This window comes from Agelaius tricolor, unplaced genomic scaffold (assembly GCF_023055355.1).
Source record: "Agelaius tricolor isolate 1412-34295 unplaced genomic scaffold, bAgeTri1.0.p SCAF_1, whole genome shotgun sequence".
Lineage (NCBI taxonomy): Eukaryota > Metazoa > Chordata > Aves > Passeriformes > Icteridae > Agelaius > Agelaius tricolor.
Window position 1 is genome coordinate 7,541,010 of NW_027269261.1, and position 25,881 is coordinate 7,566,890.

At 41.1% G+C, this 25,881-nt stretch overlaps 1 protein-coding gene across 5 annotated transcripts in view; it reads left to right on the forward strand.

Annotated features, from left to right (window-relative positions):
- The first annotated feature begins 8,060 nt into the window (after positions 1 to 8,060).
- Positions 8,061 to 25,881, forward strand: part of TMEM63A (transmembrane protein 63A) — a 39,295-nt gene continuing 21,474 nt past the window's right edge. The window contains exons 1-15 of one of the 5 annotated variants that reach the window (XM_071421806.1): positions 8,061 to 8,188; positions 9,122 to 9,451; positions 10,155 to 10,351; positions 11,590 to 11,669; positions 13,126 to 13,189; positions 14,358 to 14,395; positions 15,534 to 15,676; positions 18,086 to 18,137; positions 19,279 to 19,387; positions 19,792 to 19,862; positions 20,563 to 20,643; positions 21,299 to 21,422; positions 21,772 to 21,905; positions 24,131 to 24,268; positions 25,431 to 25,584. In XM_071421806.1, coding sequence (XP_071277907.1) covers positions 10,166 to 10,351; positions 11,590 to 11,669; positions 13,126 to 13,189; positions 14,358 to 14,395; positions 15,534 to 15,676; positions 18,086 to 18,137; positions 19,279 to 19,387; positions 19,792 to 19,862; positions 20,563 to 20,643; positions 21,299 to 21,422; positions 21,772 to 21,905; positions 24,131 to 24,268; positions 25,431 to 25,584 — 1,374 coding nt within the window. In that variant the 5' untranslated portion in view covers positions 8,061 to 8,188; positions 9,122 to 9,451; positions 10,155 to 10,165. Of the gene's footprint in view, positions 8,271 to 9,121; positions 9,452 to 10,078; positions 10,352 to 11,589; positions 11,670 to 13,125; positions 13,190 to 14,357; positions 14,396 to 15,533; positions 15,677 to 18,085; positions 18,138 to 19,278; positions 19,388 to 19,791; positions 19,863 to 20,562; positions 20,644 to 21,298; positions 21,423 to 21,771; positions 21,906 to 24,130; positions 24,269 to 25,430; positions 25,585 to 25,881 lie in introns of those variants that run through there. The other 4 variants (XM_071421816.1, XM_071421825.1, XM_071421835.1 and 1 more) reach the window with 4 other exon arrangements.

The window sequence follows — 25,881 nt, forward strand, 5'->3', positions numbered from 1 at the left end:
AAATTATGTAATTTCCTGCCATGCACTCATATCTATGTAAAGAAGACATATAAGGCTTCGGATATAACATGGCCCTTAAAAGAGTAAAAAATAAAGCTCTGTGACCTGACCAGTTTTAATCCTTTTAGCATTCATACTGCAGCACCATGGGAGATGCATCATGGTCATTTGATTTTAAAAGGGAATTTAGCCACACTTGGTCAGGTCACTTGAAGCGTGAAACACAAGCTTCAGTTGTTTGAGTTTTTTCTTTTTTTTTTTCCTTTTCTTACCTTACCATTTGCTTATTCAAAACCATTAATCCAGGAATGGCCAACATTTCCACAGAGCAACCAAATGCATTTCTGAACCTTAATTTTGGCTTTGACATGTGATTCTGGAGGAAATGCCATGCGTTTGAAGCTGGCATCTGTCAGCTTTCCAGGCTGAATAACTAAAGATATGGTGACTAAAATTTATTTTATCTGTGCAGCATGGCTCTTAGCTTTAGCAGTTGCCAGTGCAGAATTCAGCATCTTTTGACAAATCATACATGTGGAGAAGATTTTTTAAAGGTACAAGAAGGAATTTAGAGTCTATTTCTCATTGAGCAAAACTTGGGTGCTTTGTCCCTTTTCTCTGCTTTGATTATAAAACAGAGCAAGGAATATTTTACCTTGTGACAGCAAAACTAGAAAAAATTACTGCAGTTTAAGCAGAGATATAGATGACCTGAGAATTAATTTGAAGTGCTTGATCATTTTGACCAGATCTGTTGGAAAACCTCTAAGGCAGACTACAGGAAAACAATGTTCTCAAGGAAGTTCAATTTCTGCAAATCCAGTGGGAGGAATCTGAAAATCATTATGTGAAGCAGACTTGGAAAATTGGCTCTTAAAACTCTTTGAAAGCTTCATTGTTTGATTTGTTTTCAGTCCCTTATGGTAAGAAAGCTTACCTCTGGACTCCACCATGTTCCCAGGCTGGTAAACTGCTGAACACTTGCTGTCCTAAATGAGAAAATGCTGTGATTCATAATAGGACATGAAAATATACTGTTGCTTGGGTTGCCTTGAAACTGATCTAGAAACAACAGCAGTAACAGAACACAGTTGTCTTGTTTCCTGAGTGGATGGGAACTGGTCCCTTAACACAATTTCATGTCCACTGAGCAATGCTCTCACTATGATCATTTGAATAATAAGTTCAAGTTCTTACATTGATGTATGAAACTCTTTTCATCTTCACAGGAACTATGGTTCCAAAGGAATCCCAATCACCCTGGCTCACTGTTGCCCAGGGCAGTTGGCAATTTGGGGCCCTAAACCTCAGTTCTGTTCATGCCAGGGCTCTGCATGCAGCACCTGCTCTCTGAGCTGTGCTGTACAGCCCCAGGAACTGACCTAGACAGGGAGTGAAAGGAAAGTGCACCATGTTGTGAAGGCAGGAATAGTTTGCCTGGGTGATCCCGTGTAACACTGATCCTTTCTTCCATCCTGGAGGTCATCTCATTCCAGAAACCATGCCGCTTTACAGAACCTGCTCTTAACTTCTCCCAGATTAATTCTGACCACTCACTCTATCATTAACTGATACATAACCTGAATATATAAACATCTACTCCAGTGAATCTAAATATAAACATCTGTTTTACTGAAACAGTAGGAAAGGAGAGCTGAAAACATCTGGGCTCTTTTCCCAGTTCTGTCCCTGAGTCAGGATTAAGACCTTGAGCAAATTGCCTTGGCCAAAATTTTCAAGTCCATATTTAGACACCAAAATAAATAAGCTGATTTTCAAAGGCACCACAGCTTCTACCAACAAAACCCTCATCAGCTATAGACTCTAATAATTACTGTACTTAAAGTATCTTAGTAAAACAAGCCATCTGTTACAGGGAAGAAAGTTCTCCATTGACCCATAGATCACCTGTGCTTCTAAGGTGCTCAGCTTGCAGGGACTGCATTACTTTCCCTTTTCACACAGCTTAGGCCACACTCCCACTCATGAGGCAATGTCAAACATGCCAAGTCCAGCTGGAAGAGATGTGAGGAAATACCTTTATATCCCTTGCATACATTTGAAAGGAGAAAGATGAAGCAGAAAGAAAAGAAAGTGATTTAGAGAGAGTAAAAGAATCACAGGAAAGGAAATATGAGAAAGGATGAAGAGGGGGAAGAAATAAAATACTACATAAAGAGGTAGGAAAGAGTGGACAGGAAGGGACAAGAATGGGAAAATCAGAAAGTATGGTGATAATATGTCCAACAGGAAATCACACACTAAGGAATGGACAGATTTAGGCAACTCTGCTTCCCTAAAGTGGAGGTGCAGAAAGCACACAGTGAGGATCCTCAGGCAGCAGTCATGCACTTGGAACTGGCTGGATGCTGCTGCTCCCCACCACTTCCAGTTACACTCTACCAAAGCCATGCTCCCCTGGATTCAGGAGCTTCCTTGCTGGAAAAGCCTCACTGCCCTTGGTTGTGGCTGTTTGCCATGGCCAAAGCTCTTCACATCTTCCTGCTTAAGCCACTTTGCATCCTGACACCAAGTCACCCCAGCCACTTGCCCCTTGCATCCCTGGCACCTGACCCCCTGCTTGGGCTCACCAGGATCATCCTGCTGTCATTAGTGGCCCCCTGTCTGCAAAGGAGCCGAGTTGCTGCTGCTGCTGTGGAAATTGTAACTCAGACCTTGCCAGCTCTTTGAAATCCTCACAGTTTGGACACTGAATTCTTTTCATCTGTAAATCCAGAAGTGGGAAGAGGGAATTCTTGCCTAACAGGAAAAAAAAAAAAAAGACTGCTCATTATAGAAGTCCTTTAAAAAACTATTTAATCTATAAATTTATAAAGATTATTTTAATCTATAAATTTATCAAGCAGCATGTTTGATGCTGACATTTTAAGGGAAATCAAGCCAGTAAACCAGGAAGTGTTGTGCCAAGGCCTTGGAACATGGTTCTTATGTCTAAAAGCTGGGAATCTCACTGGACTCTCTGCAGATAGAGAGTGTGGATACAGCAGATCAACCATGAGTAGTTTCTTCAAAGCTGTCAAACTGAGTGGTGTTTGGAAAGAAAGAATAAAAAGAGAAAATCTAGTGTTCCTCTTCTGACCTATTTGGATTAATACCAGGGTTTCAGAGCTCGTTTCACAAAAGTTTACTCTCAATCCAAGGCTGCTGCACACCCAGCTGAATTGACTTACCAATGGTTTAGACTGCAAGATCTCCTAGAGCATTTTGTGGCTCCTGCACAGACAACTACTCATCTCTGTGCTCCAGGGAAAGCAGAACCAGAGGCAAGGATGCTAAAATCTGTCCAGAGCTCGTCTCAGTACTGTTGCAATGGGAGTCACTGTGTGCAGTAAGGACACTTGTGGAGTACAGAGGCTCTTGAGGACACTGGAGTTGTTCAGGAAAATTAATGTGTGCTGTACCTGGGAATGGGAAAAATTTACAAGCTCAGAGTGGTTTGATATTTCATACTGGTAACAAGCACACCTGGTGCCTGATGAATCCAACGGCTCACATGGCCAGGTGATCTCCTTTTCAGTGGGACAGACAGATTGTGCCAGATGGTTTCTCCATCTCCCTCTCCCTCTCAGGCAGCTGCCCTAATTATAGTTAGTGCTGTGCCACCTATGAATTAAGTCCCTTCAGGTTCCATCCACATGGAGTTAATGCATGGATAAGCATTAAGATAATGTGTACATTCAGGAAACAATGAAGTCACCCACGTTGCAGGCCACCCTGCCCTAGTTTTGTACCAAGGTGTGTCACACCAACAGTGGTTGCATTGTGACAGGCTAACAATAGACTTAACAATATCAGCAAGGATTTCTCCACACCTGCAACTACTCCAAAGAAACCAAGGTTTAAAACCTCACCCTGCCCAGAGGTATGATGAGGAAGCTCATGGATTCACCACTTCATAAATCAAGTTTATGCAAAGTGTGTGGCAATAAGCCTACTTTTTCCTCCTGTACTTTTCAGCATTGCTATTTCAGACTGCAGTTTCCTGTGTGTTTTAAGAAAATTCCAGTTTTCATCCAAGTATAACTTGATGAAGATGACAAGAAAAATGAATCATGCTCAAGCATCAATACCAAGGCTACATTCACCATTTCCTATCTGACATAAAATGGAAAAGAAAAGAAAAGCAAATTTCTATCATATATCACTAGATATATTTGGTTAAATATGTTGTATAATAATCTGTTGTATTGATTAATAAAAATACAGTCCAACTTGAATGCAAGACAATTTCTACCGTGAAAGTCAACATATTACCTATGAATGAGAAGCAACATGCCAAAAACAATTAAAAAGAATAAAGAGAAAAGAAGGGTAAATTGTCAATTAAAATCATGACTTGCTGCTTGCTGATTTGTATTAGGACATTTAAATCCGTGCATTTGTCTAGATTTTTCTACTTGTTTGTCTATATTATAAACATTTTAATGCTCAGACCTTTCAAAGGAAAATCCCACAATGCCCACACCGTGTCCTGTGGTGCACTGAGGCTCATAAACAGGTTGCCAGATGAAGGCAAAGATTAAAAGCTAGCAAAGAGCTGCCAGGCTGGAAGCCTGAATTAAATCCATTAAGGTATATTTGAATAGGCAGATAAGTAGGGACCAGCAAGCTGGGCTGATGAGTTTCTTCAGAGAGAAGAAACCACGGCGAGAGTTGCCATGCATGGCAAAGCTCAGGCCCACCTGCTACTCACCTCCAGAGACCCTTGAAGTCCTCTTGGGAATTCACCCATCAAGGGACATCCTGCTGTGATAAATCAAACTAAAGTGACAAGGGAGCTCTCCAGCCATAAGGTCATTTAATAAAGTAAGGGAAGAGTCACACGTGGAAGTGTAAATACCCTGCACACTTGTTCAACCTGGTGCTAAAGAGCTGTTGAAGTGGATATGGAGGATGCAAAATAAAAGAAAGATGGAAGGATTTCAGAGTCTCTTGACCTGCTCCCTAGGTCCTGAGGGTGGTTTTCCATCTGCTCTAGCAACATAATTAAACGTTTGTGAACTAATGACAGTATGTGGCTTTTGTCACCAAAAGAACAGACAGTGGTAAACAAAACCCTATTTACAAGAGGTAGGGAGGAGGGAAATGTGACTCTGCTGTTGAAATTAGAGATAAACAAAATCACACCACTTAGCTAAAGAGCCTGTCTAGACAGAGGAAGAACAAAAACAAATGACAAAAGCTTAATGTTATTCTTGTGAGAGAGAGAGGGGGAAAAATTATTTTGCAGCTAGGCAAAAGTCATCACACTGAAGAATGTCAAGACTACAATGTTGAGATCACTGAAAATTACCTATTTTACACTACAGAGTAAGATAATCTAACCAGAGTAAGGCCTTCCTAATTTTGAAAAACCTGGCAAGAATCAAGAGTATGAACAGCTTAGGAAATCAGTGAGAAAACCACCCAAGCAGATTTTGGTCCTAGAAGTGGAAAAGCTGCAAGCATACACTGAGGCTTCACCTACATGGTAGATCTACTTAATTTAAAGGAAAGTAATTACAATTATTCCACTGTGAAATCCTGTTTTGAAATAAGTTGTCCACAGGAAGAGTTGTTCCAGAAAAGACAGGATGGAACAATAACTCTACAACACTTGTGCCAAACAACTTTCCCACCAACACAGCCCTAGAGAGGAGAGAGAGTGCTTAAAGGTAAAACTAACATCATTCAACAACAGTGGGATTTCTTTATTCCAGCAGTGAATCTGAACCACTCTGAGCTGAGAACTTTAATGCTATTTTCTAACTAGCATAATTATTACAGCCAATTTAAAATCACAGATTATCTACAATGCATCTGCTAGGTAAGTGATGAAATTGTATCTTGAAATGTCTCTCAGTGACTGCAGATGACCAGGACTTTGTCCTTTTTGTGGGATGAAGTTGGAGAAGGCAGATAGCACATGTACAGCCAGATGCTGCTCTCCACTGAGCAGGCACTCCTGAAAAGGGAAACGAGGATTTGGCAGAGTAAAACAACTGTGGGTGAATAAAGTGGCAGGGAGCAGGACAGCAGCCATGCATGCAGGGCCCTAAGTCATCCATGAAGTCAGAACACATGGGAATACAAGGAGTTAAAGATGGAGAGGCAGGATCAGGACTGTCAGATGGAGTAGATAATGGCTTCTTGGCAGCTGGGACATTAATTCCTTTTAAACATAAAAGTCAGCAGATAACCAAGGTTTTGATCAATGTAACATCAGACTAAACTTTGCAATGCCCTGATTATTTTTGGTTGGTTTTAGAGTGAGTTGCTGTTCTAAGACATAACTGCTGCTTCATCCATGAGACTGCAAACCTTTGAAGGCAAGTGGTCCCTGGTTCCCTCTGAACAGTCACATTTTCATCATTACCATAATCTTCTTCTTCCTCATATGCCTGCTGCTCACTGAGGTCAGTCCTGCCAGTCAGGAGCAAAGGATGAAGGCACAGGAGGATGAGGATGGTTGGCAATGCTGGCTATCAAATGGCTGTGGAGGGAACACTACAATAAAGTGTAGAGAAGAAGTGGAAGGCAGGGAGATGCTGTACAGTGTTTCTGGCCTGTTGTCTGGAAGAAATGAACCCCTTAAAGGATAGGATGTCCTTGTGGATATCTGGGATTTGGTCTTATCTCAGCTCTGTCACAGACTCATCAACCTAAACTCCCAAGGTCTTGGGAGTTTTTCCAATTCACAGCATATGAGTTGTGTGTGGAGACAAGGGGCTATGCATATTTCATGGAATGTTCATGCTACTACCATTAATTTATTCATTTATTTCAGAGCTACCTGTCAAAAGAGGTTTGGCCAGCAGGTAAGTGAGGGTGATTCTCCCCTCCCTACTCTGCCCTTGTGAGACCCCACCCTGAATGCTGAGTCTGGTTCTGGGGCCCCCAGCATAAAAAAGATGTGGGCTTGTCAGAGTGAGTCCAGAGGAGACCATGAAGCTGCTCAAAGGGCTGGAGCACCTCTCCTACAAAGACAGGATGAGAGAGCTGGGATTGTTCAGCCTGGAGAAAAGCTCCTGGGAGACCTTAGAGCACCTTCCAGTACCTGAAGGGGGCTCCAGGAGAGCTCTATGCCCATTTCTACATGGGCATAGAGGAACTTTTACAAGGGCATGTAGTGATAGGACAAGGGGGAATGGGTTCAAATGAAAGAGGGTAGGTTTAGATTAGGTAACAGGAAAAAATTCTTTACTCTGAGGGTGAAGAGGTTGCCCAGAGGAGCTGTGGATGTCCCATTCCTGGAAGTGTTCAAGACCAGGTTGGATGGAGCTCTGAGCAACCTGGTCTGGTGGAAGGTGTCCCTGCCCACGGTGGGGGGTTGGAAATGGATGATAATGATTGAAAATTGATGATATTTCAGGTCCCTCCCAAACCACTCCATTCCATGATTCTATGATCTCAGTGTATGGCCTGCTCCACTTCCACCTGCGTGCTTGCCCACTTTACCAGACCTGAAATCGTGAAGTCTCTCTGGAAATCCTATCTCACATTTCTTGGGGACTGTTTTATTTCCCGTGCTATAAAACGCTCTGTTCGCTTCTGCTTTTAGACACCGGTAGGCGCTAGAAGGCCTCCCCGGAGCCTTCACTGCAGGCTGGACAATAGCAGCAGCTTTCCCTCGCTTATCTGAGGGTCCGCTCCCTCAGGGAGGCGCGGGGACGGCACTGTCCCGGCTGGGGTGGCACTGTCCCGGCAAGGGTGGCCCTGTCCCGGCTGGGGTGGCACTGTCCGGGCAAGGGTGGCACTGTCCCGGCTGGGGTGGCACTGTCCCGGCCGGAGCGGCCCTGTCCCGGCAACAGTGGCACTGTCCCGGCCGGAGTGGCACTGTCCCGGCCGGAGTGGCACTGTCCCGGCACGGGTGGCACTGTCCCGGCAGGAGTGGCACTGTCCCGGCCGGAGTGGCACTGTCCCGGCCGGGGTGGTACAGTCCCGGCTGGAGTGGCACTGTCCCGGCCGGGGTGGCACTGTCCCGGCCGGAGTGGCACTGTCCCGGCACGGGTGGCACTGTCCCGGCCGGAGTGGCACTGTCCCGGCCGGGGTGGTACAGTCCCGGCCGGAGCGGCCTCTGGGGGGAGAGCGGACGGCGGGCCCCGCGCGCGCATGCGCAGACGCCGGGACTTGTTGCCGGCGCTCGTAACTCCAGGGCCGCGCCGGGGATTTCGGGACCGCCCGTGAGGTGACGGGGCGGGAGGGCAGGGAAGGGAGAGGCAGAGGCAGAGAAGGGAAGGGCGGGGGTAGGAGAGGCCGCCCCGGCGCAGGTAAGGGAGGGAGGGAGCGGCGCCGTGCGGGGAGGGGAGTGGGCGAGGTGAGCGCGGCCCCTCCTCAGCGGGACCCCCCCTCAGCGGGGTCGGGGCGGGCAGCGCCGGGAGCGGCGAACCCTCCCCGCGGGGCTCTGAGCCCCCTCCCCGCGGGCAGCTGAGCCTCCTCCGGCTCAGAGTACCCTACTCTGGATCGGAGGGATTCGCTCCCTCCTCCCGGGGCGAGCCTGGCGCTTCCCAATGTGCTCCTGAGGAAGCCGGTGCCGCCCGCCGCGGCTCCACGTCCCTGCCGGAGCCGGGAGCGCCGGGGGCTCCCGGGGCCACACGGGACCCGGTTCCCGTTGCCGGAGCCCGCCCGGGGCTCCCCGGGCTCCTGCGGCGCAGCCCCACCCGTGGGAGCTCTTCCCCTGCTCTTTATCTGCCTGGCAGCCGGCTTGTTTAAAAAGAGCAGCTTTCGAGGGTTGGAAGCAGCGTCTGATAAACTCCAGTGTGTTGCTTGGAGTTTAGCGTGCGGGTTTGTGCTGAAGATTCCCCAAGGCTCCTCAAAAACGCTTTTTTTTTTTTCCGGCAGCGCTAAGTTTCAGTCCGTAGGAAGCAAGGATGGAGTCACGGCACAACTTTTATGGGCGTTGTTGGGTTTTTTTTTCTTTCTCTCTTTTTTTTTTTTTTTTTTTTTTTTTTCCCCCATGATGAAACACATCAGCTGAGACAAAGTTTCTTCCTCACCATGTGGCGCTGCCCAACACTTAGCAAATGCTGTTTTGGGAGGAGTGCTCTCCATGCTGTTTTCCCGCTGTTTAAAAGGAGAATATTTAGTTATTAGCATTTTTTGTTGTTTGTTTCGTTTTCAGCATCTCGTCAGAGACACGTGCATTCCTGTTAGAGGCAAAACATCCCGAAAGTAATGTCCCTGGACCTGTGTGATGAGGACCTAGAATATTTGCTTTTGAAGGATTGAGGTTTTTTTTTTGAGGAGTGGTTTCTCTGTGAATTTATCAGTCAGAAGTGTGTTCTGCATGAAGCAGTACTTGGGAATCAGCAAGTAAATAAGATCCAAGAAAGGAAATGTTTGAAGTGGAAAGCCCCAAAATAAACGAGCAATTGCCTGCACTGATAAAAAGAACTTTGTATCAATAGCCAAATCTGGTGCATTCTTGTATGGTACTACGTTATCTGATCAGGTCAGTTGACTAAAATGAGGCAGATGTCTGTTCTCTGAGAAATACTCTCTGTTCTCCCTTGTTTGTGACATACAATAACTGGCCAGCTGTGCTGGCCTTTCAGCTGAATTATTTTGAAAAAGGAAAATCGCCCAATGTTCCAAGAACAGAAAGGAACATGTGTATTTGTGTAGTGGTTCTTTTCTGTGGAATTAGGTGAATTTGTTAATGATCTCAAGGCTTTGACATTTAAATACAAAGTTCACAAGCTGCTGCATTCACATGTGCTCATCAACTAGGAACAAAATTTTCAAACTGCTGTTATTGGAATATGTAATACCCTGTGTGATCCCTAGAATCACAGTCCAGGCTGGAATATGTAGTTAGATGTTATGGATTAAATGACAGGGAAGGGTTTTTTTTTGTGAGGGATCTTCTGCAGTTTTCCTCAGATCTCTGTAAGAGAATGTGGTTCACTAGATGTCTGGAATTCTTGTCTAGGCACTGCTGGTAGCTGAACCTGCCAGTTATTGCAAGACATTTCACATATGAAAGGAAGAGATTGCCAAAGGCACCTTCTTTCCCAAAGTAGTTTTCTGGTTGCATCTTCCTCCACTTTTTATACTTATGATATTAGTATATCTCACAAGTACCAACCAGGCTTTTCACAAGTTTGTTTCACTTTTTCTTTTCTTTTTTTTTTTCTTCTTTTTATCTTTTAAAGGGATAGAAAAAATGAACCCTTTCTATTTTCTGGGTTTTGGACATTCTCATCTAGGCATCTTTGGGAATAGGAGTGATCCTTTCAACAGAACAAATGAGACTTACTGCTACAGCACTGCCCAGGGCAGCACAGTGCTCCAAGGAGTGACCTTTGGTGGAATCCCAACTGTCCTGCTGCTTGATGTCACCTTCTTTTTTGTAAGCCCAGTTTTCTATTTCTTTTATTGAAAGTACTTCTGACCTTCTCAAAAGTGAGATTGTTCTCTGAATCCTCTTATTTGTCGGGTTGGAATTTGGTTTCTGAGAATGTTCAGAATAATAAATCCATTTTCTGAGGATGTACAGCATTTACAGCTCAGTGTCACCATTGGCACAGCATTTAATAAGATTCACTTGAAGTGTTTGCCTTTTTTTAAAGCTGTGGATCAATTTTAAGACACTGAGTCTGCTTTTGAGTTCCTTGCTGCTGTTGAACTCTGCACTCAAGCAGAGTTAGGTAGAGAGTTGGGTGCAGTGCAGAAAACTCCTCTTTTCTTCAAGTATGAAGTACTGAAAATTATCTATCAGCTCCTGTATTCTTATTTTCATGACATTTTTACTGCATATCCTTTTAGTAACTGTCTGTTGATGGGTTTCTGATATGTTATTTCTAGGTTGGTTTCCAAAGGAAGTGAGGTTTATATATTTCATTCTCTTCCCATTTTTATCTGGCAGTCCTGCCTAATAACTGCAGGATACTACAGCCAATTTCAACCAGAGTTGTGAAAAATCTAGAGAACTTTTCTGCCTGCACCAAGTTTAATGACCAGGTGAAGCAGGAAGATCTAAATGAATCCTCCCTGTTAGGAGGAAGGCTCTCATAAGAAGGTTGTATTAATTGTGAAATGTGGAAATGAGCTGTGTAATCTTGACACAGAGATAATCTGGACTGGCTGTGTATCCTGGCTGGCCAGTCAGTATTTGATCCCAGTAAATTATATCACTCACACCACTTTCCAGCCAAACAGGTTGTTCAGAATAAGGAATTCCATGGGATGGAGGAGGAACCAGAAAGTGAGAGTGTATGTTGCATATGCATAGAAAACAGGCCCTGTCACTTCATTGCTTTTTGTAGAGGAACTTGTTTAAAATAAAAAAAAAAAAGAAATGAAGCTATGAAATACTCAGTGATGGAGCTTTTTTTTTTTTTGTTTTCTCTGTCTCTTTCAAAAAAGGAAAATACAGGGGGCAGAAAAAATACATTGCAGAGATCAGAGATAGGAAATTTTGGTCCCAGACAGGTTGGTCTGTAGCATGGCCACCACTGAGTTGGCTGGCATATGATAATTGATTTAGGAGCTAGGACAGCATTTTTGGTCAGTTCTTACACACCTAAGAATGATTATTTTGAAATGGGAAAAATAAATATTTTAAATATCTCCCTTTTTATTTTCTAGATTTTAATATTACTGTTTTCCATTATAAGAAAGAGATTCTGGGACTATGGTCGTGTTGCTCTGGTGTCAGAAGTTGAAAGGTAAAAAAGATATGTAATCAGACTGACTTGTTGAATCATTTGGGGAGGAAAGTACAGTGAGTGTGCTGCATTTATATCAATTAAATATGCTTGTAATCACTTGCACATATTTGTTAAAAATGCCCTCACACTGCTTTGTGTGAATACATCCCCCTCAGAGAGTTACTGTCCGTGGTTTCAGCCATAAGTTCTGTGTTTCCATTGCCATGGGTTTCATCCTACAGCTGTGAGTTAAGGAAGTGGAGGGAAGGAAAGAGGCTGCTTGTCTGCTGACATGCTGCACACTGCTGTTTGCAGTGTGCCTCTTTACAGAGGGATATTAACCATTCTGTTTATCTTGGCTCAAGCCCAGTATATTCCCAGGGCTCCCTGCACAGCCCGTGCCACAAGATCTCCCAAAGGTTCAAAAAGAAACACTGACTTTTGCAGGTTTCTGAAATTCTTCACTGATTTGTGGTAATATTTCAAATGAGCATTTGATTTTTTTTTTAATGTAGGATGATATGTTGGGATGTTTAAAATCCAAACTGTCTGTGTGTGCAGTGGGGAAACTTTAACAGCAAGCCTCTTCCTGGTGCAATCAAATTGTGGTAAATTCACAACTGAGCAACTGGAAAGAGCTCAAACCCTGGTTTTAGGTGTAATCTATGGACAGTTGTGAAAGATAGATGATGCAAAATAGAATGGGCAATAAGTGAGAAGGCTTTAATCCAGCTGGCTGAGGCAGCAGTCATGAAGGTGCTGTGGAAGCATGGGACCAGCAGGCTGGAGCAGTCAGACACCCAGGAGCCTCTGTTTTTGTCCTGCTGGACTGTGAGCTGAGCCTGCTGGTCAAAATGACAGAGACACCCAGGAACACCCAGGAATGTAACAGGTGTCCTCCTGTAATTACCATTGCAACATTTCTTTTTAGCAACAAACTGAAAACAGGCACTCTGCTGCTTTTGAGGGCTACAGAGTTTCTAAATGTTTCTAGCCTTGCTACAGGACTGTTTGTGCGAGGAGGTGCCTTTGCAGGGATTTAGTTGCCAAGAGAAATTGTGAGCAGTGGCTGTACCACAAAGGAAGAAAAATGGAGGGGAAAGAAGTCATGTCTTCTAGTGAGGAATATCCAAACAGGAAGCCAGTTTGCAAATCTAATCCTGGCTAGGCTCCCAAACCTGTGTTGCATTCTGTTACATCACTGTGGCTTTAATATCCTGATGAAATGTTATTTTCTTTCAAGCTCAGCTGTGCTCTCATGTCAGGAGCTCATGTGTCCTCTCTGTTCAACAGGAGACATACACAAGTTGCTATAATTAGGCACGTGCTACAGGGTGAAAACCACAGCTTTCATAAGTGAAACAGTGTGCTTGTACTACATCCCTTAGTCAGAATTGTTAAAGTTGAAATAATTCTGTAAAACTCCACCATCTGTTGTTAAAGATACTTAAATGCATCATTTCATGTGTTTTAGTGAATCAAGATATAACCGGTTGTCAACATCATCATCAGTGCCTGAAGATCTTGAATATGATAAGGTAAATATTCTAGAGTTCTGATAATGCTTTCTGAATGGAATCTGCTGGAATCTGCCATTCCATCTACTTCAATGAACCATCATTAAACTGGAAGTTCATCTCTATGCAAAAATTAATAATGCATTGTTAACTGTGTTTTTATAGAACTACGCATAATCTCTGTTTCCTGACCAACTATTGCCATATCATAAAACCAGTATCTTGTGTCATTGTTTCTAAGTCTGATTTGTTGTTTTGTTGGGGTTTTTTTGTTGTTTTTTTTTGTTTTTAATTTAGAGAGGGACTATATGTTAGTGTTTCAAAGGGGGAGGGGAGAGTAAAAAAAAAGACTGGTAGATAATTTGTACTGGGATGACAGTTCAAAAAGTTACATTGAGTTCACATTGCAAATAATACCTAGTTGTTCTTCACAGTACATTGTTTTCCTCACAGTGTTGAGAAAACTGGATGCAAGTGTGAGGCTAATAATAATGTTATGCACTCTCAATAATCAAAATGGTTTGAAGTGGAGGGTAATATTTTGGCCAATAACTGGCTCCCTCCATGGTCTTTCTGAAGTTGTTGAATTGGTACACCCTTATAATTTTGTGTTGCAACTTCAGAATGAGCCATGCAACAGTTGTCCAGTGGTGGCATCCAAAGTTTTCAACATTTTATATATACATGCATCAACTTAACATCTAGCCTTGCAATTAATTATTTGTATGAGCATCAAAAGCATACTCGTGGTTGATCAAGATTGCTCTGCTATTTGTGTACTTTACTCCATCTTTTTCAAACCATCAAGCAACTTTAGCTATGGAGTAGCATGTGTTTATTTAGTTGGATAATGTTCACTTGAAAGAGGAGCCCTTTTGAGAGAGAAGGGGTTTTTTTGAACCATTGTGGGATGCTCAGTGAGATGTGAATTCTGCTATCCAGTTTCATTGGGGGATTTGTAAACCTATATAAGAAGCCTTCCCTGGAATGTAATCACAGCAGTGTTTTTAACAAGCATTTAACTGATTAACTTGTATTAGTCCCTTGTATTTCAGAGCAACAAGCTACCAGCTTTTTAGCTAAGATATTGTCTTAATAGAAAGACTTATCTTAATTGGATGGATTAGACTCTAATTTTTGTATGTCAGCTTCTAAAAACTTCTTTTTTAAAATTTTATTTTATTTATAGGGGTTTTGTTCTTGGATTACAGCTGCTTTTCGGATGCAGTAAGTATATGAAACAGAAATAGTGAGCTGTGGTTTGCTTTGATCTTTTATAATTTAGAAAGGTGGTTTTCATTCCAAAATTTTGGGGGTTATTTTCCCATTTGAGTAGATAGAGTTTTAATACAAGCACTGATACAGGTGCCTCTGGTTGGTTGAAAAAAGGAAGTGAAAACAAGGTCAACTTATGGGAATACTTTTTCAGGATACAGTTGTCCTGCTAGAAGTCCAGGGACTTCCCAATCTTGGGACAGTGTGTGAATCTGAGTGAATCTATAGCATTTCTATGGATTCAGAGCTAATAATTACACTCTAGGATTTTACTCTCCAAAGAATACCTCGTGGGTGTTCCCCTGTTTGAAGCCAGCAGGGCCCCAGGCAGGCAGTGGGATTTCCCTGCAGGGGTTTCTGTGGAGAACTGGTGGTTTGGTTGGGGCTGGAATTGACTAACTAGGGAAAGTCCATCCCAGTGCTTCCCAGAAACTGGATGTTAGACATGTGATGTGTGTTCTTTATGTCTCTTGGGGCTGAGTAGATCATGACTTCAAAAATCAATTTCTAGTTTGGATACAGTGAAATATGAAAGGGGTGGGGGTTAAGCCTGTCCTTCTCCATTTTTGCTAGTTCAGTTCATTCCTTTTCTAAGTTCTCCTATTCTAGTGATCTTATCTGCTGACAGTGGAGAGATGATGAGAGTTCATTCCAAAACCTTTTCTATCTCCTGTTAGCTGAGTGTTGTAAGAGTGAGGTGGTTCTGTTGTAATTTGCCTCCCTTTATGGGGGCCTTTATGGGGATGACTGGATACTGTCACTGATCTTAAATTTGGAGAGCTAGGCTTGTGACTGGCATAAAGTAGGAGGTCACAGCAAAAGACTTTGTCCTCTTCTAGTCCAAAAGAATTTGGATTCATATTTACTTTTCAGATTATTGCCTTAAATTCCCTAGTGTTAAGTTTTGTATAGTGGCATTGCACACTTTTGGAACCTGAATTTACACGTGAAAGGACACAGCCATTTTGAAAGCCAGTAGGGATTGATGGGAATGGGGATGTCACTGAGTAGACTGAGGATCTAATGTGTGTTCATAAACCCTCCCAAGAAGATTCCTTAATGTGACCATGTGCTTTTCTGGCTGATGCAGTGATGATGAGATTCACGAGAGGTGTGGGGAAGATGCCATCCACTACCTCGCCTTCCAGCGTCACATCATCTGCCTGCTGATTGCTATCAGCATTTTGTCTGTGTGTGTGATACTGCCTGTCAATCTCTCAGGTGATCTGCTTGGTAAGAATTTATTCTTTTGTGTTCTTAGAACAGTTCTTTATATAATAGCAAAAACTCTTTAGGATTTTTGATTTTGGTTAAGTTTATAAGGTTGTTTTTTAACCATTCTAGTGGGTTGACTCTGGCTGGATGCCATCTTCACAAACTGCTGCCCCATAAGTCTCTCTTCTACAGAGTGCAGTCCTTCATGCACAGCATGAGTACCCCACAGGGTCACAAGTCCCACCAGGAAAGCTGCTCCAGCATGGGCTCCTCTCTCCATGGGTCCACAGGTGTCTGTCAGGACCCTCCTCCAGCACAGGCCTCCCACAGGATTGCAGCCTCCCCTCAGGCATCCACCTTCTCCAGTGTGGGTCTTCTCCATGGGCTGCAGGTGGATCTCTGCATCCCCATGGTTCTCAGAGAAACCTCAGCTCTGGTGCCTGGAGCACCTCCTGCTCTTCCTTCTGCACTGACCTCGGTGTCTGCAGAGTTGTTCCTCTCACATATTCTCACTCTGCTCTCTGCCTGCAGTTAGATCTGCACAGGAACATTTTTCATGTTATCATGGAGGTGTTACTATCATTCCTAATTGGCTTGGCCTCAGCCAGCAATGGGTCTGTCCTGGAGCTGGCTGGAATTGGCTCTTTTGGACATGGGGGAAGCTTCTGGCAGCTTCTCACAGAATCCACCCCTGTTGCTCCCCTGTTACCTAAACCTGGCCACACAAGCACAACACACCCCCTCAGTCTGATGTGAAATTTGTGTGATTGTAGGGGGCTCTTTAAACACTTGTCAGAAACAAGACTGCAGATAAGACTTACATGGCAAGACTTAAAAAGGCTCAAGTCAGGATTAACTTTACCCATGCCCTCTTAACTGGGGTTGATCATTATGGTTTTTATTGGTGGTGATTGTCAAAGGAATACATCTTCACAGCTGAGAAATCTTTTTCTAGTATCCAGTCTGGACCTCTTTTCCTTCAATTAATTTAAAATAATTTTTTTTTATCTGTCACTGGAGATAACAGATTATTCTTTTCCTCTTTACAAAATCCTTGTAGCTGCTTGAGAATGATAAACATTTTTTATCTGCTTTTTCCTCTTTCTCTTAAACAAACCAGTTAATTTGGTCTCTAATGAGAAATGTTTTCCATTTGGCTGATCATAAAATTGCCAGCCATTTTTGTTTTAATCCAGCTACACTGTCTGCCATTGTTCCTTTATGTCTTGGTTTTTGTCTCAAAATTGGACAAATCTTGCAGAGACTTTGTCAGTGCTGACTAGATAAATTTCATTTCATATTTCTTGCAGTCTAGTCCTCATTATGTCTTCCAGTGTGGCACCTCCAATGTCCTCTAGTCTGCCATTCAGTTTGCTGATGGGAAACCTGAGTTCTTTGAGTGAGATCTCTGTTAAACCCTGTTTATACATTCTTCTATTTTTGATTATGAACCCTTAGGATCCCATTTCATACCTGGCTTTGCATCAGTCTCCTCAAGATCATGTTTAAAGTGTTGTTCATGGTTTTTAAGAGCCTTGTGACATAGTTGTTGTCTGTAATAGGTTACATTGTAGCTTTTCCTTTTTGTATTGTTTACCTTTGGCACTTCCATCTCTGACCTCCCTTTTATGAGCTCTTTCTTGGCAATTCTTTTGTTATATTAAAATGAGCTTTTTATTAAAGCAGGACAATATAGCTTCTGTTTTTCTGCATTAACCTTTGTGAGTCTAGGAAATACAGCAGAAACCAAACTTTAATATCTCTCCCCTTCTTCCTCCTCTTCCACTGGAAGTTGATTTGTGCATTTTCAGTTGTGATGACTTAACTTGCAATGTGGTTTAACAGTCTGGGCTGGAAGGATTGTTTAGCTTTCTAGATACACTAAACTCCTTTTACTTTGTAATCATTTGCTCAATTTTCCCTCACTTGCATTATAATTTTTTAAATACTTGGCAGTCTATTGAAATAATGTCATGTAAACCCATTTTTGACCTTACCAAGGTTGTCAGCACTGTTTTGTCAGCACTGAATTAATGCAGCTTAAAAGCCTGAGATAAGAAATCAGTTAAGATGAAAGAAAAATGTGAAGGAAATATGTTCAATCCCTAAGCAATATTGTAAATGGACATGAAGGGAGATTGGAGGGAGAAGGAGAACTGCTTCAAAGATCCAGTGTATAGATTTTCAAAACACTCTACTGTTTTTCTTGATGACTTGAATGTGGTATAATCTAGGGGTGTCTTTTCCAACTTTAAAACACAGGCAGAGTAAACCAGCATTGATTATGATTCTAAATACTTTTATCAACAAACTTGCTCAGCAGTAAAAAGAAATATATCAACTTCTTTAAAAAATAGAATAAAAGATGACTTTCTGACAATAAGTGTTGCACCAGTTAATTTTCCTACTTGTTCTTGTTCTTCTTAGATAAAGATCCCTATAGTTTTGGAAGAACAACTATAGTAAATTTACAAACCAGGTGAGTCTTGCAGAGTCCCTCTGTGCTGATGTCTGTTTCCTCCATGGTCTCTAAACACAAGAACTGGTACTTGCAGCATGGCTTATAGGGTTGGAATAACTTAATCTCTGTCTGTCAGCTGAAACTGGGATATGCTCTGCTTCAGGCTGTGCACTTGCAGTGCTGATAAGAAATCCTGAGAGTGGGCTTCTGGTCTCTCAGCTCTCATTTTTACACCACATGTTTCTCTTGGCTAATGACTGCACACCCAGTGATATTCTTTTCAGAAATTTCCCCATTAAAGGAAACCATGCTTCAGAAGGAATGTAAAGCTGATAGCTTTACTGGAATCTGCAGCTGGGATGATTTAAATTCCCTTACATTAGATTTATGTGTGTGCATATCTCTCCCATCTGAGATTACAATTAAAATTTCTTCAATGTGTTTTTAAAAGTCTGTAAAATAGTTGCAGTACAAAACTGCACAAATCTTCTGATTTATTCTTGATCAACCCACATCCATCCCTGGCACTATGTTCAGTAGAATTTCTGTTTTGTTTAACCATGTTATGAAACCAAGTAACTAATGGGGATTTTTTTACTTTGTTGGATTTTTTTAATCTGTAAAATAAGTTCCTGTATTTTGGTTTAATTGCAATTATTAATGCTCTTCACAAAACTGAAGAGCTGTTCACAAAACAGAACTTCTGTAAGCTTTGAAGAAGGAGCTATCAGAAGAGCAGAATTTACTCCCTATATGAGGCTGTTTTCAATTTGAGTAAGGATTGTGTTCAAGGAGAGTTTAATTATGCACTCAGCACAGTAAATTATAAAGTAGATAACAAACATTTTGGCAAATAGCATCATATGTCATATATGTCATCTGAATGAGAAAGTAAAAGCCAAACACTGCCTAAATATGTCCATGTCATAGAGCATCTGTTTTCTTTTTAGCTCCATGACCCATAGAATTTTATGAGAAGCAAATAATCCTGTAGACTGTCCAAGGCACCTGCATAGGTGTGACTGACTAGCACTAGCTGCCTTTTTGCCTTGTTTTGTGTTCAGTGAGAGGTTTTGATCTGAATGTCATTCTGATGGCTCCTTCTATCAGCTGGATGATTGGTTCTTCCTGTTTCTCATATTTCTGTTTTGTCTGACAGCAATAATCTTCTTTGGCTGCACACAGTTTTTGCTGTTGTATACCTGATTCTGACTGTTGTCTTCATGAGACATCACATGAAGTATGTCACATATAAAGAAGAAAACATAGTAAGTGTCTGTATTGGAGTGAAAAAAAGTGTATTTGCCAATGGATAATGCTAAAAAAGCAAATTGCTAAGGTGCCTCCTGCATGCTAGAATGTGACATAAAAGTGGAGGAATTGACTGAAAGCAATGCTCTACTGAGTGAATTGTGAAAACAAATGGAGAGAAGGGGGTTGGGGAGGGATTTGTGAAATTTTGCTGTAACCTGTTACCAGTGCAGAAGGTGCTGTCTTAGATAGATGAGCTCCCACCAAAATAAGAATTACCTGCCTTTTTTCCTGCTCTAGTACACAGCTAATTGTGCTGTGTCTTGGCCTTCTTTATATTCTTGTTTTCTCTTTTGCAATGTATTTTATCAAAATGTCATTTTGATTGTACGTAAAAATGTAATTACATTTTCTCTCCCAGGTTAAGTGCACGTTGTTCATAACTGGTCTTCCAAAAAATGCAAGTGAAGAGATTGTGCAAAACCATTTCACGTAAGTGATAAGATTGGAGTCATGGAATGGTTTGGCTTGGAAGGGACCTTAAAAATCATCAAGTTCCAATTCCCTGCCATGGGCAGGGACACCTTCCACTAGACCAGGTTGCTCAGAGCCCCATCCAACATGACCCTGAACACTTCCAGGTATGAAGCATCCACAGCTTCTCTGAGCAACCTGTTCCAGGGCCTCACTGCCCTCACAGTGAAGAAGTTCCTCCTAATATCTGATCTAAACCTATTTTCTTTTTGTTTGAAGTCATTCTCCCTTATGCTGTCACTACATGCCCTTGTAAAAAGTTTCTTTCCATCTTTGTTTAGGAATAGGAGATGTAGAATTGCCCTGATAGTTTTCCCTGCCCAAGCAAATAATTTTTTTTAATTTTGCACTGTTTAAAATTCAAAAAAGATTATATTTCAATCAAGTTAGTTAACTGATCTTTAAATCAGAATTTAAGCAAGTGTCTGTGCATCTACACTTTCCAGTCATGTCCCCACACAACTTTTACTTGGAATAAAGCTGTGCATCTCATATTGCGTAACTTCCAACGGCTGTCTGTGGAACTCTCTGCTCTCTGACACCTCATTCAGAAATTAAATGAGTGATGAGATGTCAGTTAGATACCAGTGCTGCTCTTGAAACAGTTTCTTCACTGTACTTTCTGTTCCTATTGTTCTCATGTGCTGCTTCCTTTCAGGGATGCCTACCCAACCTGCACTGTGCTGGAGGTCCAGCTGTGTTATGATGTAGCCAGGCTTATTAACCTTTTCAAAAAAAGGTACTTGTTTTTGGAACCTACACAAATTTAGCATAATTCTTTGAATGTTTTGCTAGTCCTTGATCAACATGCACCAGCAGTACTAACCTGGTGTATCCTAAAAGTGGATTTTGCTCTTCAAGTTCTGGACTTCAGTTAGATTCAGCTGTGTTTTGAAGGGGTTTATGGGGCTCAGCCCATCTCTTGTTGGTGTGATATGTTGTGTGTTGCCTAAATTAAGTTTTGACTTGCTGATTATTTATGTATGTTTGCACTGAATTATTTACAGACAGGCAGTGCAAAGTGAAGAACTGAACTATTGAATTAATAACTGTTAACCCTGCTTCTTTGGCCAGAGGTGCTGATCACAGGAGAGACAAGTGTTGTCTTCTGGGCTCTCAAGAATAAAATTGGGTTGTTTTTTTTCCTGGACCCTCACTACAAGTAGTGAGTAGTCCTAGAACTTCACTACATGTAGGCTGTATAATGATTATACAGACTTGCAAATAAATTATATAAATAACCAAAATAAACTGCATGTAAATATCTTTGGTGGCTGATTAATTTGCTATCAGTCCCTGGCATAATTTTTTCCTCTCAGGGATTATAATCTTTTTAAGGTTGATTTTGATACTGTTTTCTTGCAAAATGTTCTGGATGTATTTTTTTTGTGTAGAAAACAGGCAGAAAAAAGTCTGATTTACTATGAACACCTGCATCAGAAGTATGGCAAGAGGGTCCAAATCAACCCTAAGCCATGTGGTCAATTCTGCTGCTGTGAAATGAGAGGATGTGAAAGGGTAAGAGATTCTGTTCTTCTCTAGTTATAGCTAAGTGGGTTATTAGAGGAGTAGAAAATAGGGCTTGTGTCATGTTTCATTGTCCTTCAGAAAATTCTTTATTCATTCATAGCTTATCTGCCATGTTCGTGTACTGCATAGAAAAGGAATTCCCTGAAACTTTTGAAATGTAATCTTAGTGCACAAACTAAAGTAGAAGAAAATTTTCCTGTTGTCTCTCCTTGTGGCATGATTTGTAATTTGTGGGAGTGGCATGAGGAAGGGTGTCCATGGTTTGTGTAAGCTGTGTGTTGATGAGGATATTGGCCATCTGGTACATTGCACCTAACAGCCATCAATTTCCCCACAGGAGGATGCTGTAGATTATTATACCAAAGTTAGGAATGAACTTGAGGAAGAATATTCAAAAGAGGAACAAGCTGTTCATAATAACCCACTGGGAATGGCCTTTGTAACATTTCAAGAGAAATCCATGGCAACCTAGTAAGTTTTGTCCATTGTCTTGTTTGCCCTCTTTTTACTAAAATAGTACAACTGATCTCTTGTTTATGTCCCTTGTTTGCTTATGTTGGTTCTTCCTTTCTTCTTTTTCACCATTCTGTGGATTTGCTTTGCTTTGCTTTCTGGTAAGTTTTTCCATAAATGTGTTTTAGCCTCTATGCTTTGAATGAAGAAATTACCTAAGGGACTAAAAGGCTTGGGACATTTAATGGGATAAAGAGCCTTTCTCTTGTGTGGGATCCAGTCCATCAGGGTAGGTTTTTAGTAGACCAGACTAATTAGTTCTTGAATATGAGTTACTGACAACTCCATTTCTTACTGTGCAAATGGTCCAATTACCAAACTATCAGAGTGGGTACAAATTACACAGCCAGTTAAGTCATCTCAGCAGGGTAGGCTCAGTGAGGGACCTGGCCACAGGTGAGAGATACACATATTCTGTATATCTCTTACCTGTTGTTATAGATATATGTTTAGACCTAATAGCAGAAGTTGTTTTGTGCTTTTATTGAGTTATTTGCAGAGAAAAATGTGTGCAGCCTCTCATGTTCTGTTGGCATTTTGTAAACATCTTTTGCTAAGACAAAATGGGTAAAGGGAAGCAGAATAAGATTTGTATTGCAGCATAACACATCATGCCTTTTTCTGTTCTTAGCCTCTGTAGTTTCAATTGTCTGCATTCTTTTGGCCTTCAAGTCATGTTAGAGAGAGAGTTTTTGAGGCCATTTTTCAAGGAAGTCCAGGATGTAGAATTTCTTGCAAGAATTTGCTATTTTGGAGAAAGTTTTGCTTGCTACTCTTTCATTGAGTAGTGATTGTGTGATGAAATCTGCCTCCTCTATTGAATTTGTAATGAAATAACATTTGGAGGTGTGAAAATGAAAGAAGAAATAAGCACTCAAGTTCCTTCTCTAGCTACTGATGTGTTGTGTACAATTTTGATGGGCTAGTCCCTCTTTGAACAAGTGATCTGAGTTGCACTGCAGGCTTCTCTGAGTTCAGTCATCAAGACCTGGAAACATTTTAGTTTGTTTAGCTTGGGATTAATGTGGTGGACTCCATTCCCTAGGAAATTAGATTGAATTATGTGTGAAGCTGAGGCTCCCATCAAATTAGAAAGTTATTTGGTGCCCTTAGGATGCTCTGCTCTGCAGAGCCCTGAAATAGGATGAGAGAAACAGGACACCAGAAGTGAGGTTCTGGGGGCTCAGGTGGTTGCAGAAGCTTTTTAATGATGGCTAAAACTTGCTCTATATATATTTTTAAAAATAACCTATCAAAGAATAATCAACTGTCTTAAATACTTGCTGCTGCAAGATGCTGGCAATCTGACATCACTGCTTGAATTCTGGTAAGGAAAAGGTCTGGGGGGTTGAGGGTTGTGTTTGTTAGTTTGGTGTTCTTGTGTGTGGCTCTCTGTCTTTATGTTAAGACCACAACTGAGAAAAAAGCATGTTCACAGATTTTGGAATCACCCCATCTAAATATAATATATATTGTTTCTATGCTACTGTAAAAAATAGCTTCTGAATGTGTTCCTCACCCTTCTACTGCTGTCCTTTGAAAGGTCTTTGATAGCATTTATTCTGGGCATGTTTAAATTTTTTCTTGAAATTTTGAGTGTCAGTCAACTCATAATATTGGAAGATAGAATTAAGCACTGTGATTATTTTAGAAGTGGGTGAAAGAGGCTAATATTTTGAATTGTGAGGATACTGGCTTGCTAAAAATTCTTCTGAGAATTGGTACTCAAGGCAAAATTGGCTGGTTTTGATACTAGTGTAAAAGATTAGTCTGCAGTCTCATTTCATTAGTCTACTTTGACTTGAAGACAGCTGTATTATGTAAAGATGTGTTTAGGAAACTGTTTGTCTTTTATTTTGTTCCAATGCTCTCAGACTTTGATTTTTTTCTTTTTTTAATGACTCATTGCTGTTGTTCATGTTGGTAGAAGCAGTAAACATTTTAAACCAAGACTGCTTTTTATTTCTAACAAAACAGATCTCAGGCCTGTGGTATCAACTGTTTAAATAATGGTCATTAATGCATAATATATTACAGTGTTGTTTAAGCTCTGTCTTGATCACAGGTTATTAAAATAAACAAAAAACCCAAAATCCTTTATCACTACTCCCAGACTTTCTCATTACATATTTAGCATTTTCAGGTGTAAAAAAATGGAAAAATCTTCCTCTTCTTCCTTACAGCATCCTTAAGGACTTCAATGCCTGTAAATGTCAGAGCATTAAGTGTAAAGGAGAACCCCAGCCATCACCCTACAGCAGGGAACTGTGTGTATCCAACTGGGAGGTTACATATGCTCCTTATCCTGAGAATATTTGTTGGTAAGATTCCTCTTTTACATCCATTTGTTGGTGATAATGTGGAATTAGAATGGGCACAGGACAAACAGGGATGAGTGTGGGTTTTTTTAACCCTAAACTAAAACTTTATGTGGTGTTGGAATGTGGTTGATCTGCCTCTTTATTTTAGTTACTCATGTTCTTCATTGACCTTGGGGTCTGTGGGCATTACTGGGGTAATGGACTAGAGTTTTTCCACCCCAAAATTTTAAAAAAGTCCAATCCTGTTTATATCTGTCCCTCAGTATTTCCTTTTTTTGAGGCTAGTGCATGTCTACAGTTAAGATCTGAGTGAAGCAACTTGGTTTTAGTGCTGAGTATCCTCAGAATATGTGTATATTTTTGAGTTGCTATGTGATGAGTGTAACTTGGTCCACTCTGTAAACTCTGGTCTGTCTTCTTCCTGTTCTTTTTTTTTCCTTTTCTTCTCCTCACCTTGAAGAAGAGGGACCCAGGGATGTGCCAAGAAGACTTGTCATAATCAGGGATGTTACTGAACCTCTGTATCCCTGTTTTTTTGTTCTGAATATTTGGCTTTGCCTGGTGCTCAAATCATTCCAGTCCTTTTGGCGACTGTCTCAAATAACATTTAAGAAATTTACTTGTTTAAAATCTACAGCTGCTGTTTTAATATGGCAGGAAGGGATGCAGTGTTTGCAAATTTGAAATTTTATTTCAAATCCCAGTTTTTTTGGTAGATTCTGCCTCTGATATGTATTATTTGAAATTTTATTTCAAATCACAATTTTTTGGTAGATTCTGCCTCTGATAGGTATTCTTGAAGAAATTCTCTGTGTTCTCTGTCTCTTCTTGTTCCATTTCTTTTTAGTACTTCTGTATTATTGAACAATGGAAGTGTTTCATCCCAAATCTTAACTAGATGAGATGTTGTGCTTTTGTAATGAAAAATTAGATATGTTCTTCTGCAAGCATAATTTATAGTATCATTCAAGAGAATTTGCACAGTTCTCTTTATTTCTAATAGCAACTGGAACTTGTGTAGTGCTTTGTTATATAACTTTGAAGGCTCAGTTTAGAAAAAGCAGTGCCACCTGTTATTTGACAGATAGACAGATATCTTTTTTTAACAGCAAATGCTTGCTGCTTGTTTTAATGCCTTTTTTATTTTTACTTCTTTCTCCAGGAAAAATCTTTCAGTGCGTGGATTGAAATGGTGGTTTAGATGGGCTTGCATTAATCTGCTACTTTTTATTGTGCTGTTTTTTCTTACTACTCCTTCCATAATCATCTCAACCATGGACAAGTTCAATGTCACTAAACCTATTCACTACCTTAATGTGAGTATTGCCATATGTTTGGATATAGCTGTGGATCAGACCAAAATGTTGGTAAATTGATAGGGTTTCATTGTTTCACCTTCAATTGAAATTTCTTACAGCTTCAGTTGAAATTCTCAGGACTGTTTTATGTAGCTGCTGATTAAAACCATAAGTCCAGAATCAGGTCTTTAGCCCTCTTTTGTTCCTGGAAAATAGTCTGAAGTAATTTTTATCTGAGGTTTTATATTATTCTAACATGTTTATGTATTTGTGGTAAAAATTTGCAGTCCAAACTTAAATAATTCTAAATGTTGT